This window comes from Corythoichthys intestinalis, chromosome 9 (genome assembly GCF_030265065.1).
Source record: "Corythoichthys intestinalis isolate RoL2023-P3 chromosome 9, ASM3026506v1, whole genome shotgun sequence".
Lineage (NCBI taxonomy): Eukaryota > Metazoa > Chordata > Actinopteri > Syngnathiformes > Syngnathidae > Corythoichthys > Corythoichthys intestinalis.
The window spans coordinates 45,681,434-45,701,155 of NC_080403.1; the positions used below are offsets into that span (position 1 = coordinate 45,681,434).

At 37.3% G+C, this 19,722-nt stretch overlaps 1 protein-coding gene across 2 annotated transcripts; it reads left to right on the top strand.

Moving 5' to 3' along the window:
• Positions 1 to 146: 146 nt before the first annotated feature.
• On the top strand, positions 147 to 19,368 carry LOC130921805 (rac GTPase-activating protein 1-like). Of its 2 annotated transcripts, XR_009064401.1 has the most exons (18): positions 147 to 339; positions 564 to 670; positions 5,189 to 5,391; positions 5,562 to 5,713; positions 5,799 to 5,868; positions 5,958 to 6,011; positions 6,212 to 6,286; positions 6,380 to 6,497; positions 8,003 to 8,157; positions 8,625 to 8,789; positions 8,880 to 8,975; positions 9,094 to 9,292; positions 12,537 to 12,642; positions 12,746 to 12,878; positions 12,952 to 13,060; positions 14,203 to 14,311; positions 18,324 to 18,484; positions 18,558 to 19,368. XR_009064401.1 is itself a non-coding variant. In XM_057846101.1 (17 exons), the coding sequence occupies exons 2-17, from the start codon at positions 586 to 588 to the stop codon at positions 18,391 to 18,393; spliced, it is 1,899 nt and encodes a 632-aa protein (XP_057702084.1). In that variant the 5' UTR covers positions 148 to 339; positions 564 to 585; the 3' UTR covers positions 18,394 to 19,367. The 2 variants fall into 2 exon arrangements, 1 of the variants encoding a protein (XP_057702084.1); XM_057846101.1 differs by having other exon boundaries at positions 148 to 339; positions 18,324 to 19,367.
• The last annotated feature ends 354 nt before the right edge of the window (positions 19,369 to 19,722 follow it).

A 19,722-nucleotide genomic window follows, 5' to 3' on the forward strand; every position in this document is an offset into this window, starting at 1 on the left:
AGTCAGTAGTGTAATGTACCTACCGTCCCTATGCAAACCTATGCCCTTGTTACAAATGCAACAGCAAAACTAGTTTTACGCATGCGCGTGACGTGTCAGTGTTCTCGTCTCTGCAATAACATCTGTACACGTGCGATGGCGATAGAGTTGAATATGTATCCAGCGAAGAAGAAAATAACGGCGCTGATTTTGAACTTTGTTAAAGAATGTACAAACTTCAGACAGGTGTGGCTCTACCCTGCAACTGTAGAGTCCGGATTCATTCGTTTTTTGGCTAACATTGGACATTAGTTGCGTATTACATGCTACTCACATTTTTACAGGGGATACGGTACCGAGGTAATTGTTTTCATTTATTTACTTTTGTAAAACAACTGTACTGTCGCTACTACTGCGCGGCGAGAGCTTTGTTGCGGGTTAACCTAGCATTTATAAAATTGTGAACAACATCACGGACGTTTTATGTTGGCTTTATCATGTACGCCAGTGTAGTAATATTTAAAGTGGTCCCGCAAATGACCGTCTTCCAAAGCTAGCTAACGTTGCTTTTCTATTACATGTAGGCTAACGTTTTCGAAGGACACTATGGAGTCGACAGTGGTGAACCTGCACAACCAGTTCCAGAGTTTACGGGCCCAGGTGGACTGCCTAAATGAGACCATTGAACCACGTAAGTTGATGGCACTATTCTGTGTTTACCAATGAAAGCTACCGGGCATTAATGGAGTAAAACGTAGTATTATCTGCGACATTATCCACTATAATTATCAGTACATGTTTCATTATTTATGTTTATTTTATCTTCAAATTAGAATCACCCCTTCGAATAAGTTACATTACATAAACACATATAACCATAGTCGTAATGAAATCAAATGTTAAAAAAAAAAAAAAAAAAAAAAAAAAAAAACAGCACAGTGAAAGTACAAATTTGAAAGCATCCCGGTTGTAAATTTGCGCAAGTTGAGTATTAAGTATTATGACTGACATATTGTTTACTTGTGCATTAAATGGAGTTCATTAAATGCTACAATAAATTACTGGTGTATGTCACTTTCATCTTTCCGTTATTAAATCTATAATAATTTCTAATACAAAAATACAGACATTCAAAAAAAAAATTATTGTAGTCATTCTCCTGATCTCAAAGTTGAAATTCTGCATTAAATTAGTATGATGGTGGTGCAGGTGGCTCAGCAGGTCGTCCAGTAGGTCTGCACAATATATTATTTGAATATCGCCATCGCGATGTGCACATGAGCAATAGCCCTAGTGCAGGGTGTTGTATAATTTTATATACATATATATATATATATATATATATATATATATATATATTCACACAGAAACTTTTGGTTTGCTTCATAAAAGCACCACGTGTGCAGAGACATGGCTTCCTGTATCCCTTGAGCATTCACAGATAAACCCCCTTAGCCTGGATTAGACAGTAGTACTGTATATGAATACAATTATATATTGCGGTTTTGCCATTTCTTGCACTTTCAGTTCTCAAATAAATGAATAATAAATAAATACAATTAGAGTAAATTGAAGCATCTTAAATCCATAATGCAACAATACAAAAATACAGGAACTAAAATTTTATTTTTTTAATTTTATACTAAAATATTTATAATGAAAAATATGATGAATTGTTTAAAGAATATAAAATAAAGAGGGGAATAAAATGAAAAATACAAAGATAAATGTGAGGGTAAAAGGGGGAAACAACCTCATAAATGCAATACACTAATACAAAAACATGGCGAGTCAAGTCTTCCCAAACAGTGCTATTCGAGTCATCTGGTGAAAATTCTTCTAGTTTTAATATTGCAATATATATCTCAATATATCACAAACCCTCAAAAAGTCACAATTTTAAGTTTTTTTTCCAATATCATTCAGCCCTATTGTCCAGTCATTGAAGGATCGGGGTTTTGATTCCACCTCCCACCTGTCCCCATTGTAGTTGTATCTTGGGCTGCAGCAATTGAGTATTTTAGAAGTTGGTTAATCAATGAACTACTTGGTTCGAATAATCGAGTAATCGGATGGAACATAAAAAATTGAAATACCTGAGCTGAGCCTCAAACGGTATAAAAAAAAAAAATAATAAATGAGGATCTAAGTTGAACAAAAGAACAATTGGCCAACTTGCATAGCTAAAGCTTGCTAGCTTGAATACTATAAAATGGTAACTTTTTACAGTGCTCTTAACAAATGGTTCAAACACATATTCCCACAAAGAACAGCTCAATATACCTATAAACTAAATTACGAATGCATTAAATGTAACATTGACTCAAACAACAACTTAGCTTATGTTGGTCTTAACAGTGAGCAGCTGGATTCAGCCATGTGAAATGAGTTGTATGATATTCACTGTTGCCACTTTAATTAAACGAATACGCAAAGCAGCTAAATTTAATTCAAATCTTTTTTCCAATCGAATTACTCGAGTTAATCGAATAACGTAATTTCTGAATATAACGCGCACTTTTTTTCCCCAAAATCAACTTGTAAAATCATGATGCGCATTATACACACGGGTACAGGGATGGAGACAGAAATATATATATTTATACATACATATATATATATATATATATAATATATATATATTAGGGCTGTCAAACGATTAAAATTTTTAATCGAGTTAATTACAGCTTAAAAATTAATTAATCGTAATTAATCGCAATTAATCGCAATTCAAACCATCAATAAAATATGTCATATTTTTCTGTAAATTATATATATATATATTCTGTAAAATAAATTGTTGGAATGGAAAGATAAGACACAAGATGGATATATACATTACACATACAGTACATAAGGACTCTAGTGGGCATTTCACTCTACTGTCATTTAAATCTGTCTATGCTGTCCTCACTCCGAAGCGTCTACTTTTTCCAAAGCTAGACAACTAGTGAACGACGCCATAATAATCAGACTTCTTTCTTTTTCATCTGATTTATTAATAAAATGGCCTCAAACCATTGTCCTCTTTAGACCGTCGTAAAACTACAAAAAAAAAAGTACACAAGCATTGCATTAGCAACAACGTTAGCTTAGCACGCTATACAGGTTCACTAAACATAAACAAAAAGCGTCTCATACAAAAATTATAACATTTCGCTTACTAACATAATATGTACATTATTTACAAATCTTGTCCAAGGATCATATAGGCACAACATTACAACGTAGGCGTCAGCCCGAGACGTCGTGCAGCCATATTGAACTGGCAAGACAACAATAAACCATGTCGCAAAGCGACCACAAGAGTTCGCTGTTAGACAGCACAAAAAGCCTTGCTGTAAAACTTACCAAAAGGCAGAATACTGTCTGAGCGGGACATGTGCGTTAATTGCGTCAAATATTTTAGCGTGATTAATTTAAAAAATTAATTACCGCGCGTTAACGCGATAATTTTGACAGCCCTAATATATATATATATATATATATATATATATATATATATATAAAGACAGACAGATTTTTTTAACTGACACGGCCATGTTGTGTTGAAGAAACGTATGCGGCGATCCGTTGCCGACCATTACGGTACGTGACGTCACCATTTTGTTTCAGTAATACTTTCCTCTGATTGGTCAAATGATTTTGTCTGTGTTAAACTCAGTTTTTTTCACTCTTCATAAAGCACAGAATTTAGTTTCTTGAACTCATTTAAGTCAACGTTTATTGCAGCTCCGCAACTCTGACCATAAAAAACGTAACACAACACAGACTTCCTGTGTCCGTCAACTATATCTGTCCCTCGGGAAACTCAAACCCAAATAACAATATTTCCTATTGTTACAATCTAGTATACAGCGATGCGCTCTTTCCGATTTCTGACGTAAATCCTAACTTTTATTTTACCGTATCAATCCATGGAAGAAACATTTATTCATCATGATGAAACGAGCAAGTTATACAGCAGCCTTTAAAAGAAAAGTCACATCTGTTTTGTTTTCTCCTGGATTCTGGTAAGTTGAAGAAGTTGTCAGATCATATTATTACCGTACGTATTATCAGTTTACTGTCATGTTTTGAACTACCAATGTGCTATGCTGGTGCTGTGTTTCACCAGTTAGTAAAATGACATATCTGTATCTGTACACGAGCTCTGTTTTCTTGTATTCTTCTATTTATTGGTGCTAAAATTAGGGTGCGCGTTATACACGGGTACAATAATTTTCCCTAGGTTTTACAAGTAAATTTGGGGTGCGCGTTATACACGGGTGCGCCTTATATTCGGGAAATTACGGTAATCGTTGCAGCACTAGTTGTATCCTTTGGGCAAAATACAGGATGATTCAAAAAGAATGTGCCGAAATAGTCACACATTTATTTTTAAAATCATGAAATATACTGAATTATTAATTAATTGAAATTTATTAATGACTAATTTAATAAGAATTAAAGGTCTTCTTAACAAGTAATTTTAACGAAGTCATATCGGCTTAATGTTGTCCGTGCTGCTGCTGGTGGTCACATTGAGCATTTGTAAAGCATGAAATAAAAACTTGAAGTTAAATACAATACTTGTATCCAGCTAGTTATTGTTTGTTTTTTTATTTTATTTTTATTTTTAATTTAAAAAAAAAAAATCTACCGCTATGGTTTTGGCACATTCTTTTTGAATCACCCTGTACTTCAGTGGTCTCCAACCCGGTCCTCAAAGGCCAGCTGTGGGTCGTGGTTTTTGTTCCTGCCGATCCAGCACAGATAGTTGGACCAATGAGGTTTCTGTTAAAACAGCAGCACCGGACTGCAATCAACTGATTGGACTTGTAAAACACCAGATTGGTGAAAAAGTGTTGTCATTTGTCTGGTTGGAATGAAATCCTGCACCCACAGTGGGCCTTTGAAGACCGGGCAGCTGTACTTCATTCACCCTGCTTGCCTGTGTGAAAGGAGTGTGAGTGTTGGAATTGGTCTGAAGGACCGATGGCGTGGATTTGCTGCCTCACCTCTGTCGGACTGACCCAGGGCAGCTGTGGCTACAGTCGTGGCTTACCATAATCGAGTGCAGAGTGAAAGAATAATGCAATGTAAAGCGTCTTTGAGTGTCCCAAAAAAACGCTATATAAATCCAAGGCATTATTATTATCAAAACTGTGGCTGCTTCAGGCGCTTGTGCACCACAGGGGAGAAATAAAAGCATATTTTCATTTTTTAGAGTTTCTCCAGTTGGCCATAAACTTTGAGGACTGTCGTAAGAAATGGCTACGGTCAGGCGAGGAGCTGCTGTCCTGCAAGGAAATGCTGGCGAAAGCAGAAACTGAGAGGGGTGCTTTGGAGGTGAAATTGAAACATGCACGCAACCAAGTCGATGTGGAAATACGGCGGCGGCAGAAAGCTGAATCTGTCCATGAGAAACTGGTTTGTAATGTTTAACTTGATGGTCACCAATCAATTGAATTCTCATATCTGGGGAAACAACTTTGGAGATTCCACTGCACTAGAACAGTTGACACTTTTGTGAGCATTTTTGGAAAATACGAATTTTTTTAATGTTACTTATGCCTATATCCCTCTCAATTTACCATTAGGAACGTCAGCTACAGCTTATCCGGGATATGCTGTTAGCAGAGAACAGTAGCAGTGTCCACCTAAGTGAGGAGCAGCGCAATGCCCTGGCCTTCCTCAGTGCCCACTCCCAGGCTGCACAGTCTGCTAAAGCCAACCTCAACTCCAGCAGAAGGTTGAAGTTTTGTTTAATAACCATTCACATTCCATTGAATCCTTCACTCAAGAAATGTCAAAAAATGACACCGACTCCCTTGTAGGTTGATGACCATTGATGAATCAACCTCCGTCATGTCAGACATCAGCTTTGATCAAACCGATGACTCCCTGGTAGATACATTCTTGTTTATATTGTTTTAATCCTCAGTGCTTTACCATGTAGAAGTACATATGTTGCAACCTTATCCCATTTCCTGTAGGATTGGGATGCTGACGTCATGAAGACTGTGAGATTGCAGAAACGTCCAAAACGAGTGAGTTTATTGATCCTTATTCTCAAAACGAACCAGTGTTGGTAACCAGTTTTGTAATCCCTTAAAATCTTCTGAAATCAGGCAGATTGTTTTAAAATGCTTGGGATGGCTTTGCCTTATTGTTTTACGCTTTGTAAGAGGCAGGCAACCCATACACCTACTGTACAGACACTTTTAAAAACTTCGTTTGTAATCCACAGCGTTCCTCTCGAAAACTTGAGGTTCCTCCTCAAGTGAGAAAGAAACCTCGCTCCACAGGACGTACATCTGATCGAGTAAGTTTGCTGTCATAATATTAGCAATTGTAGTGTGATAAATCTGTCTTTTCTTCTATTAAGTATGTTTTTCCTGAAAACCATCCTACACAGATAAATGACTCCATAGTTGCCAAAACCACGATCACCGTGCCAGTATATGGTGGTGCTGTCGAGTCTGTCTCCACTATCCAGACCGTCCCCTACAGGACACGCAGCAGAACTAAGAGTGGTGAGAAATTCCTGATTACTCGTTTCAGTATAGGGTTCCTTAAGATATGAGTGGCCAGATTTACCACCCAGCACAAGATACAAGCTGTCACTTGTTGTTACTTTAAAGGTTTTATTTGTTTATTCATTTTTTTTTTTTTTTTTAAACATTGTGAGTGCAATTTTTAGGTTTAAGAGGTGTGAATTTCCACATCAAAGTATCAAAATGTGAACATTTGATTAAAAAAACAAAAACAAAACAACTTTAAAACTAGGGCTGTCAAACGATTAAAATTTTTAATCGAGTTAATTACAGCTAAAAAATTAATTAATCGTAATTAATCACAATTAATCGCAATTCGAATCATTTATAAAATATGCCATATTTTTCTGTAAATTATTGTTGGAATAGAAAGATAAGACACAAGATGGATATATACATTCAACATACGGTACATGAGGACTGTATTTGTTTATTATAACAATAAATCAACAAGATGGCATTAACATTATTAACATTCCGTTAAAGCGATCCATGGATAGAAAGACTTGTAGTTCTTAAAAGAAAAATGTTAGTACAAGTTATAGAAATTTTATATTAAAACCCCTCTTAATGTTTTCGTTTTAATAAAATTTGTAAAATTTTCAATCAAAAAATAAACTAGTAGCTCGCCATTGTTGATGTCAATAATTACTTACACAATGCTCATGGGTGCTGAACCTATAAAATCATTTGCACCCAAGCGCCAGCAGAGGGTGGCAAAACTCCATAAAACACAATTAACAATTGAGCGTTTCACTGTACTGTCATTTAAATCTGTCTAAGCGGGGCATCTGCGTTAATTGCATCAAATATTTTAACGTATTAATTTAAAAAATTAATTAACGCCCGTTAACACGATCATTTTGACAGCCCTATTTAAAACGTATTGTCATTCACATGTTTACTGTCAAACGGAACAAAGAGAATTACAAAGTGGCGTTACTAAAACAAGCAATAATAATGATGGCACATAATACTGGCAATGTTCTTACAGCTCGAAAGTGCATCGATGCCTGGGAACAGTGCTTCATGACGGAAGTTGCTTGATTTGTCGGGCGGTGCTAAACACGGCCTGTCATGGAGTAAAAGTGTAAGGCCATCCATGTAAACAAAGTAAAACTAATCTTGAATTTGACATGCGTCGATCTTTGAAGCACCCATACCTGGATGGGGTTCTTTTTCCTTTAAGATGGTGCAATTACTTGTAACCTCACTTTCCCGCCGAAGTACTTAATGTGGTTGCTGTTACTGGCAACTTTAAATCATAATACACACTGTTGAAGTCCTTAAATTATTTAACTGTGTTCATAAACCTATTTAAAATGAGGAAAAAAGTCATTCGATTTCAGTGCGGGGACATTCGCATTAAAAGCGTGATCACGCAGCAAACTACACTTGTATCTCAAGGCACCGCTGTATTGTGACTGTTAATTCAAATACAATTTGGTGTTGTTCATATTAATACTACTTGGTTGTGTTAACAGTTGCCCCGGCCTTGGCTGAATCAACATCAATTGAGCTGTCTGAAACCAATAGTGAAGCACCAAGCACACCAGTCCCGGAATTCCCCTCTCATTTCCAAATCCCCAAAGCCAACGGAGGAGGAGGAGGAAAGCAACATCTGTTCATCTCCAAAACGGTCAGCCGTTACTATGACGTTATTTTACTTTGGTTTAGTACAGTCAAAGTTGAGCAAGTCCTTCGATGCATTTCTGAATTATAACTTTCGCATTTCTGTCAGTTTACTTTCTCCAAAACAGTTGTAGAAATATGGGTGAAAAGTAATTTGACTGTTCTCTAATGGCTTTGTTGTTGTTGTTTGTTCTCCTCTTCTGTCTGCCTCCTTCCTCTGTCCCCCCATAACCCCTTCCTGTTCGCTGCTTTGTCATAATAAATAAAAAAAACAACATAATGATCAAACACAGACACAATGTGACACATTAAAACTGTTCAGACCATAAGGACATTCCTATTCTCTGTTTCAAAGCAACTGAACAGGGCAAGTATTTTTAAAAAATGAAATCCATTGCGTTTTAAAATGCCAAAATCAAACAAATTTTTCTTTCTTGGATTTCTACAACAGTTTTCTTCATCTCTCTCACACAGGTGATCAAATCAGAGTTCTGTGCACCATGTGGACGAAGAACAAAGTTTGGCAAACTGTACCTTCGCTGTCAGGACTGCAGAATTGTAAGCCATCCCGAGTGCCGTGATGGCTGCCCCCTACCCTGCAATCCTGTGACCATCAACACTCCCATTAGGACTGCAGAGGTTCAGCATGTCTTTTTCACTTCTCTCTAGAATATTTTTACTTCAGAGTTGACATACAACTAGAAAGTAAATTTTTTAATGTGCTTGCAGAGTACCCTCGCTGACTTTGCGCCGGCTACTTCACCGAAGATCCCAGCTTTAGTACTCTTTTGCATTAAGGAGATTGAACGAAGAGGTCTCCAAGAGGTGAGTGAGGCTTTATTCTAATGAGACTTGAGAACTTTTCACTTTTTAAAATTGATATTTGGATGTATTCCAAGTTCACTGTAACAGCACAGTATTTCTCAACCGCTCCTCTGCCTAGCTTGGCCTCTACAGAATCTCTGGCCAGGAGCGTCAAGTGAAAGCACTGAAGGAGAAGCTGATTCGTGGAAAAACACTGCCGGAACTTAACAAAGTAGAAGACATTAATGTGATCACTGGTGTACTGAAAGACTTTCTCAGGAACCTTCCTGAACCAATTCTCACATTCCGTCTCAACAAAATCTTCATGGAGGCAGCTGGTTAGTTTCCTCTTTGCTGTTGTTTTCTTCAACGATGACTTTAACGAAAATGTTTCATCAAAAAAGAATTTTTTTTGTGACGAAGATGAGCTATAAACGTGTTTTGGGAGAGTAAAACATAATGAGACGAATGCCAGTTTTCATCTGAAGAGACGAAAATGCGACAGTTTCTGTCATATGTTCACAATTCATGTCATTTTCATATTCTACGTGGTGGTCGTTAGCCTGCTCTGTAGCAATGCTCTACGGTGTTAGAATGTGCTTCGAGCTGTGCTCCAGGCTTGCTTGTTTTGAAAGGAACGGAAAAAATTGTTTTCCTATCTTAACAAGAGAGAACATGCAATGGTGCTTTAGCCCGTAAAGGTCTGTGTTGACTGATCCTCACCAAAAGGGGGTAGTAGAGTGTTACATTTACTCTGTTACAGTTACTGTGTAACCTTTTAAGAAAAATGTACTTCTAAGAATAGTTTCACTAAGCCATACTTTTTACTTGAGATTTGTGAAGAAGAAACGCTACTCTTATTCTGCCACTTTGACCTACACGAGTCTTTACATTTTTTCTCTTTATTCTACTTACAGTATTAGATTTTACTTCAATCAGTTTTACCAATTAGATGTCGCAACAATAATCACATGACTCCATTATACCAATCAGACTCAAGCTTGGTAAATGGTAAAATACTTGTATAGCGCTTTTCCACCTTTCAAGGCGCTCAAATCGCTTTACACTACATCGCCATCTACCTACTGGTGATGCAGCACCAGGAGCAATGTGGGGTTCAGTATCTTGCTCAAGGATGCTTAGGCGAGTTCATCAGGGCAGAGAATCGAACCCACAACCTCTGGGTCAGGGGACAATTACTCTACCACTGAGCCACGCCATCCCCTGCTTGATGTTCTATGATCACACCGGCCGGTTCAATAACATGGCTTCTTTAAAGCACCGTAAAAAATTAAGTATTTGACTTAAAGCGCCGTCATCAACATGACTCAAAAGTGCAGATTTTAATCTCCCGGTTTTTATTTGGCACCGATTGACCTCGGAAAACTGGAGGTATGATCCTTTTAGTTTCAAAATAGGAAATATATTCTCTCCACTAGAGGGCACTCATGCTCTTTGGACGAATAATGCTTAATTTGTGTAGATTTATTTTCTCTCGCAGGATTTTTTTTTTTTGTATTACTTTGGCTTAATGTGGTTAGGTCATATGTTATAGTACAGTATAATAATAACAGTTCATATAAATAACGTGCTGAGAAAAAAAATACCATTGTTTAAAAAAACATCTTAAGCAGTTACTCACTATGTTACTAATCACTTGAGTATTCTTTTCACTAAATACTTTTTTACTTGTACTTGAGTACATTTTTTGGATGACTATGTACTTTTACTTAAGTCATATCATTTTAAAGTAACACTACTTTGGCTTGAGTAAAATTTTCGGCTACTCTACCCACCTCTGATCATCACACTAAATACCACTTGTAGCGTTAGCAAAGCATTCGCGCTAGCATTTAGCGTGGCGAGCGTCGTCTTAAATTCTTGGACAACTTATACATATGGTTCGTGGCGTCCTTGTGGGTTAAATTAATCGAAAATAATGTACTGCTTTCCTGCTGAGTGTGTATTATCACGAAGTTGGCATCCTTATAGACCCTACTCACGTGACGTCACGGCCACGCCCCCGCGCCATGATGTCCGGATACTCGTCATAGAAATGCATTAGCGCTTCGTAAATTCCTCCTATTATTGCACGTTTTACTGCTCGTCAACATTAATACTCAAAATGGTGAAGTCGTGTGTGGCGGTCGGTTGCAAAAACAGAGAAGATAGACGGAGAGACTTGAATTTTTACCGTATTCCGAGAGACCCGAAGAGGAGGCCGCGATTGACTGCTGCAATTCGACGAGAAAACTGGGCTCCAAACGACTACCACAGATTATGTAGTAGTCATTTTATATCTGGTAAGATGCATTTAATATATATTTAGAGGGTTTTGGGCTGACAACCACAATTAAGATCATTGCTAGGCTAATCGCCAACAACATACACGTATGTATGTAGTGAGTGCTATCGCTAAACCATATAAACATTAAAAGCCCTAGCTCCATTGACAAATGACATGAAATACATAAGACTTGACAGTGGATGTTACCAAGAACAAAAGATTTTGAATTGAAAATTTCGTAACTCACCTTCCGAGCACAAGATTCCTGCCGAATTTTCGTGTACGAGGACGTGTTTCACCCAACCAGCAACGTAGCATTTATAAGCCTCCAAGCTCTTAAAGTTTTTCAAACTTTCGTGAGAATAGGCTGATTTTGTGTGGACAAGATAGTTGTAAATATCAGGATATCAGATGTCAGGCGAAGCCAGCGGGTCGAAAAACATCGATTTAGGCATCAAATACGGATCTGGCGAATGGATAAACTGAAGCTTTTCCACGTAACGCCTTTTATGCAACGGATCCAATGAGTTTACAGCGTCAGATAACACCGGGGCTTCCATGAATTGCTCTATAACTTGCTCGACTAATTGAAAACAATGAGAATAGGTCTGAAAAAGAGGTACAGTATGGCGGCCAGAAACAGCGACACGCCCATTTTGTGACGTAGGTGAGTAGGGTCTATAGATGCCACAATACTGTATTTGCTCATCAGTCAATGTTGATTCAAACTTGTTGGAGGTCTTTATTTTTGGACTAGAAACATTTTTACTCATGGATGACGAAAACTAGACGAAGACGAACACGAACGCAGTTTGAAATGAGTAAAATATGAATAAGACGAATAAGTATTTTTGTCCAAAAGATTCGACTAAAATTAAAAGGGCTGCCAAAGAACACTTTTCCTCCCTTTGTTAATGTGCAAATGATGTGATGTGTTTTGTTTACAATTTATAACTCTCTATATAACACGTCTGACATTTTACAATCAAATGACCCTAAAAATAATGCATTCTAGAACATTTTACGCACCTTGTCTCGCTGAAATCAGGTCTTTTTTTTTAGAGCCTATCTCATGCATTATGCACCACTAATCGGAACTTGTTTGGGCAGCATTTCATTCACTATACTATTTAAAGTGATGCTATGCCACATGTGAGATAAAAGTAGGGCAGAAGGGTGGAACTGCTCCCCACAGCCTAATAATGCACTTGAAGGGTTGGCAAGTAATCCAAAAGCATGTATTTTTTTCCCTACAAACAATAAAAAAGTCAATTTTCCGTGATATGTTATTGCAGAAATCCAAGATGATGAAAACAGTCTTGCCATGTTGTACAACACTATTGGAGAGCTGCCTCAACCCAACCGAGACACTCTGGCCTGCCTCATGATCCATCTCCAAAAGTAACTTTCATTAAGTTGTGCAGTGTAAATCTTTAGTTTTCTAAGCAGTCATAAGAAGTATTTTGGATGGATATTGAACAAGCATGTCATACTTGCTCCCCAGAGTGTCTAAGTGTGTGGATACAAAAATGGATGTGACAAACTTGGCCAGAGTGTTCGGACCTACTCTTGTGGGGCATGCAGTTCCAAACCCGGATACGATGACTGTCCTGAGTGACACAAGCAGACAACCAAGGGTAATGTGTATTGTTTATCAAGTACGAACTGTAAGTATACGAATTGTTTTCTTTATATTTGACTTCACCACAGGTAGTGGAGCGCTTGTTCAGTATCCCTGTGAGCTACTGGAGTCTGTATGCGTATCCAGATAATATAGACATGGAGGATCCTAACTTGACCGGGACTCCTACTCATAATGGTAAGTCCCAGGCGATTATTACGCTAGAAATCGATCGGGTCCGATCACGTCATTTTCAAAGTATCGGAATCGGCAAAAAAATATCGGACATGCCTTTTCTTAATATATATATATATTTTAATTAAATCATTTTCTAATTGTATTTAACGTTACAGACATAATATGTTAAACTCATCCAGTGTCTTTAGTTTAGGCTTAAGGTAAGGTTATCAAATTTATCCCGTTAACAGCGGTAATGAATTTAAAAAAAAAAAATTATCACGTTTAAAATATTTAACGCAATTTACGCATGCGCTGCATGACCCACTCACGCATTGTCGCGTTCAATCTGTAATGGCGCCGTTTTACCTATATATAGAGCTAAAAAGCAGCGTTAAATGACTAGAGTGAATTTTGGCAGCCTTTGGAGCCTTTTTTTAATTGGCTAAAGCCTTACAATCCCTATCCTTACAAATATCGTAGGAAGCAATGTGGGGAAGAATGGTAGTAATTGATCTTTTTCTTAACACCCTATGTTATTTCCCAACGCAGAGAAGATATATCAATTGGTACCACTACGCACAGTCATGGTTGCACTTCCCATCATACATTTGGGCAGAACAGTTAAATGGCTACTTTATCATTTACTGAAAGCTCAACAAATACACTAGATGGCAATATTTAGTCACAATATACAAAGTCACATTTATCCTTTAAGAATTACAAGTCTTTCTATCCGTGGATCCCTCTCACAGAAAGAATGTTAATAATGTAAATGCCATCTTGAGGATTTATTGTCATAATATACAAATACAGTACGTATGTACTTTATGTTGATTGTATATATTCGTCCGAGTTTTATTCATTTTTTTCGTAATGCATTGCCAAAATGTATATGATCGGGAAAAATTATCGGGAATGATTGGAATTGAATCGGGAGCAAAAAAAAAAGGGAATCGGATTGGGAAATATCGGGATCGGCAGATACTCAAACTAAGAAGATCGGGATCGGATCGGGAGCAAAAAAACATGATCGGAACAACGCATTTAAAACAAAATTAGTACTTTTTTTTTTTTTTTTCCCCCAACCCCATTTCAACCATTTTTGTGTACTCACCTAAACTGCATCCCTAATATGAACTTGTCTTACTGTGTTTTTGCAGTAAGTATACTGGGACCACTAACCACTCCTGAGCACAAGTTGATGGCAAAGACACCTTCCGCCAGCTCGCTGTCAAAGCGTGTGATACAAACCCTCACCAGCACAACCATGTAAGGTCCTTCACACGCGCACACACACACAAGCGGTGGTCTTACAAGCATTGCAACAAATGTCCTATTAAAAAATGGTAAGCTTTTTGTTCAACTCCACAGTACTTTTTACGTTGGTACAGAATATTTAAAGAACATCCACTGGGTCCACAAAGCAATAGAAAAAAGACCGACTTATAAATCTTTAGTTTTACAGTTTTGAAATGGTTGAATGGCCAAATTGAAGCATCATTCTGCATAATTGACCTCCATACGAATATAGGTATTAGGGCTGCAGCTATCGAATATTTTAGTAATCGACTGAAAATTCTATCGATTAATCGAGTAATCGGATAAAACATTTTTTTTTTAGTTAAAGAGCAATTATACATATAGATGAGAGACATTTCATGTAATATTGAACCATTTTCAGTCAATCAATGTCTTTATTTCCGATGAACATTGTTGAAAACGGCCAAATATTGCATCTCAAATGTGACTTAAAAAAAAAAAAAAAAAAGACAAATTCACTGCTTTCACTCCAAAAACTTTTAGATCTTATATATATATACATATATATATATATATATATATACATATATATATATATATATATATATATATATATATATATATATATATATATATATATCAGGCATGAAAATCTCTCACCTTTCAGCGAAATTCGCCGTTTTGAAGTCAAAAAGGGCGACCTACGTGAATTGCGTAGATCCGAGGAGAAATTCTTTTTGGGAGGAGGGGGGGTCGGGTTTTTTTATTTAATTATTATAATTATTATTATCATCATGTGATTAATTTAGTACGTAAACTGAGCACTTAAGAGCACAGTCAGCAAATCCTTCTAGATGCTTCGCTGACGAGAACCAATCATCGGCCCAAGCTGCGTTCCATTATTCCAAACGCGCGCACTCCTTACTGTACATGGAGTGCTCGGAGAGCCTTTCGTTGCATTGCAAAGCTGCGAAAACAAAAAGCAGGCCTTATCCACACCGGGGCAGACCAGAGCGCAGCATACACACTTGCCTGTATTTGCCAGCAGATTGAAGTTGGTGAGTAATGGTTTCAATCGTTTTCACATTTTGCGATATAAAAAATTTACTGCCATTCGTTGCAGCTTGCGTTGAACACTGCCAGAGCTAGCCAAATCTCCCATGAAAAAAAATAGCTCCCGTTAAATTGGCGTCAAGCTTGTGTATTTAGCGGTAATACAAACGAAGAAACACATTGTTGAGTCAAATTAAGCGGCATGCTCTCGGATGGAAGGGGCGCCTCACATCGCTCCCGTCGTCCGCCGGAGACGCGTTATTTTCGGCTTGGATTTGAGCTGACGGCCGGTGTCGGCACAACACCGGCCCGACGAGTGGTGGGAATGTGTCCTGCTTCTTAAAGCTTTTCAGAAATACAGGGATCCCTCGTTTTTCGCGGTTAATGGGGACCAGAACCCGCAGCAATAAGTGAAAACCGCGAAGTAGCCCCCCCCCCATTTTTTTTGTGCGTGTTCAATGCATTTATTCAGATTTTATATTGGAAAAAAGATACATATATATGACATGTTTTTTCACTTTTTTCACCCAAGTATCATTTATGAATGGTTTTCAAGCACTTCAAAATGTAAGAATTATGATAAGTTTTAAACATGTTACTGCCCCACCGAATTATTTTTAAACAAGAATAGTAAGTAAGTAAGTAGTAAGAAAATGCTTGGCTTTATTAAATGCTTCATAGTGAGTCTACTCAAACCCTCTCAGGCTTTGGTAAACGGTGATTGACACATGTGCAAAGTTTTTCTTTTTATATATATTTTTTTGTTTGAAGCAACTTCTTTGATTGAATAATAAAGACACAAATGTCCTAGCCAAAATGTGGCCCAAATGCAAAACAACATTACTTCAATGGAAAAATTTGTTTCAATCAAGAAAAATAGTTTTCAAATGCTTTTTTTGTCTCAAATTTAATTTTGCAATCAAAAACAATTTTTTTATTGAAGTGACTTTTTGGGTATTAAAAGTATATACTGTATTTTGATTGTAGCAACTTTGTTTTTGATAGAAGTAACTTTGTTTTTTGATTGAATAATAAAAACAAATCGTTATTGAGAGAGAAAGAAATTACGAAAGCTTTAAAACTAAAAGCCACGGGGGAGTCTGTTTTTTTAAAATATTTATATTTCATTACATAGACATGCGTCGTAGAGAAGGGAGATTGAGGGATAAAAAAAGGAGTTAGATGAGGCTGCTAAAGGCAGTGGATACCTCATCAGCTGGGTGAATAGCAGACCTGGTAAGAACAAGTTTGCAAGGATAGTCGGGTATTAAATACAATTATAAACACAATTACAATGTTATTTTTCTATAAGATTTTATGTCATTGCTTTATTAATCATTAGGTGCTAGAGTTAAGTATGGATAATAATGAAATAATAGTTTTAAGAAAACTGTGCTGTTGGTGGGTCAGTGACCATCTGATGTGGTTTGTTCTCAGATGAACAAGTTGAGGAAGGAAGTTTTGATGCAGAGGTTGAAGGAAGAAAAGAGGCAGACTGACTGAGTCACAGCCAGAAAGTGTTGATGACAGTTTTGATTTCTATTCACTGTTGCCCCCTCCCAATTAAAGTATGTCACAGTCGCAGCCAATTATTATCTAAAGCTGGTTAAAATTGAAGTTATGTTGTTTTAAGGTGTATTAAATACTTGTTCATGTGCTCCTTTTGATCTACGAGCACCGGCCCCTCCACCGGTCTCTGCACGGCCCTGCTGAAACACAGTGTGGGTCGACAGAGCTCAATATTTTGTTGGGGTGTACAGTGTACTGGAACATATTTCCTCCACACCCTTCTCACCTTTTTAACCCCTGACCCATTTTCATGCCTGATATATATATATATATATGTATATAAGGGCTGTCAAAATTAGCGCGTTAACGGGCGTTAATTAATTTTTTTTATTAATCACGTTAAAATATTTGACGCAATTAACGCAGATGCCCCACTCAGGGAGTTTTAAATGACAGTACACATTGAAACGCTCACTTGTTGTGTTTTATGGAGTTTTGCCGCCCTCTGCTGGCGCTTGGGTGCGACAGATTTTATAGGCATCCATGAGCATTGAGTAAGTAATTATTGACATCAACAATGGCGGGCTACTAGTTTATTTTTTGATTGAAAATTTTACAAATTTTATTAAAACGAAAACAGTGTTCAAAATAAATGCTGTGCTGTATTGGAACACATTAGGCACCAGTGCTACTTGGTGTTTTATCCTGCAATGACTACTAAAATTGACAGTTAGCATTATTATGTTTTTATTTTACACCCTAATCACTCTACAGCGCTGTTTTCACAGATTAAATAAGGCCTGTATGTAAGAGTTAGCCACGCCACGACAGTGGTCATAATGAATAGAAACCTAGCCCTCCGCAGGGATAAAGTTACGTGAGCGAGTGAAAGTAACGTTAATCTTATTTTATGAGCGCCGAGAAGTGTACTGCTGTAAGATTGCGGCTGTTTTGTTAACGCTGCCAACTCGGTCATTTCGCATCTAGTTCTACGTACATGTGATATCTATGACACGCATCAGACGCTACCTGCAAGGCTGCTACCACCATAGCAACATGCGGGCGTAGTTTTTGGCAACGTCGGCGCAGTTTGTAATGGCTGTCGGCTGCAGTAAGGTATTTTTTTATTGCTTCTTCCTCTACGCACGTGACGTCAGAGCGTTGTCCCGCATTAAAAGTAGTCTGGGCAAAAGGTGATGCTTAGAGCTGGCAAAATTAAACGATTCCTCGAGGTGAATAAAATTACTCAGATCAGTTTTTAAACTCGAGTTACTCGAGTATTCATTCCAGCTCTAATGGGTATTCTTGCATAGTATTTTGTTTTGTTCTAAATTTCCCCAGAATGCATAACCTTTTAAAGTAAAACAAGTCTATAGTCATTCCTGCGTAAAATTAAACTGTTCGAGCATTTGAAGCACCCTAATGTTTTCATATTTGTTTTCCTCAACCATCTTTTTAGATTTCCGGGCAAGAGTAAAGGATCTGCTAATCCCCGGGGCAACTTCTTTGAGTCTCCACATCTGAAGTAACGGCCAACTAGAATCTCTCAGCCCCCACCCAAAAAAAGGACCATAATGAATTATTACTTGCTGCAATAACTATCTCCATTTCCACAAGAATGTGAGTAAAATTAACGTGCAATTTTAGCTTAAGAATGCGTTATAAGACATTTTATCGTTTTCTTTCCAATCAGATTGGTACACATGAAGAATTTTTCTACCGTTATACAGTCATTCCCTAATGAATTTTGAAGCAAAACTGCCACATTAGATCTCAATGCTTTAATGACTAAGTAACTGCAGCTCACGTTTTGCACAGAGCGTTTCTTTTTTGTGTGCTTAATCATCCCTTGATGAAAGAAAGCATGGTTGCAACCACAACCTCAGGATGTAACAGTATTATAAAACTGGACCAAAGGGAGAAAACATTTTTAGACTAGCTTTAGAATCGTGTATCGATTAGTTGAAACATAATTTAAGCCTAACTTCAACACTTTATTCTTATGTTTATTATGTGGTAAGGCAAATGGTAATCAAAGTAATACATGTATATGCCTAAGTAACACTACTAATACTGACAGTTATTGAATGGGAACTATGCAGTTTTTTTGCACGGTATCTATTGATGCAACTCACTGAATAGATGTAATCACCACTAGAGGCTGCTGTTGTATTATTATTATAATCATTTGATTGCAACTGACTTCTCTGTGATTGCATTAACTGAGGAAAGCAATCCGAGGTGTTGATTGGATTTGCTATTAATGCAGAAACACTCCAATCAACCTTGTGTGCCTACAGTTCGACTACTGCATTTATTGATGCTTTTTTTAAAACATACTTTGAATGCCAACTGTGCCTTTTTTATGATTTAGTTAAAAAACAAAAACATTCCCTCCTACAAAATATGTGATGGGTGTCATGCCTTAACTGAAGTGAGTTAGGAAGCACATCAAAGCAAGTCTGGGAAACTCGCCTAATTGGTTTTGCAGCTTTTGTCAAATACTGTACTGAACCTAGTCTGCAGTTGAGGAGAAAATAAATCATTAAATTTATTTTGAATTTTCTTGGTGTTCATTTATTTGCTGGGATTTTGAAGGAACTCGTTGTTCATTTTGGATAGTATAATCTTTGTATGACTACAGTTTAACTTCTCCTGAACTCAAAGCGTTTTCGTGTTTCTTTGCTGATGTAAAACCATTCATGTTTAATCAGCTCCATTTTCCTGGTGGAGAGTGCCAAGTGCTATTGAAAATATGTAAAGCACGAAGTGCCAGAAATTCTGAATGCTAGTGCTTGTTTGGCTTTCTCTCCTGGTAATCATTGCAGCTATTTCCCTTATCCATGAAATGAATGAAC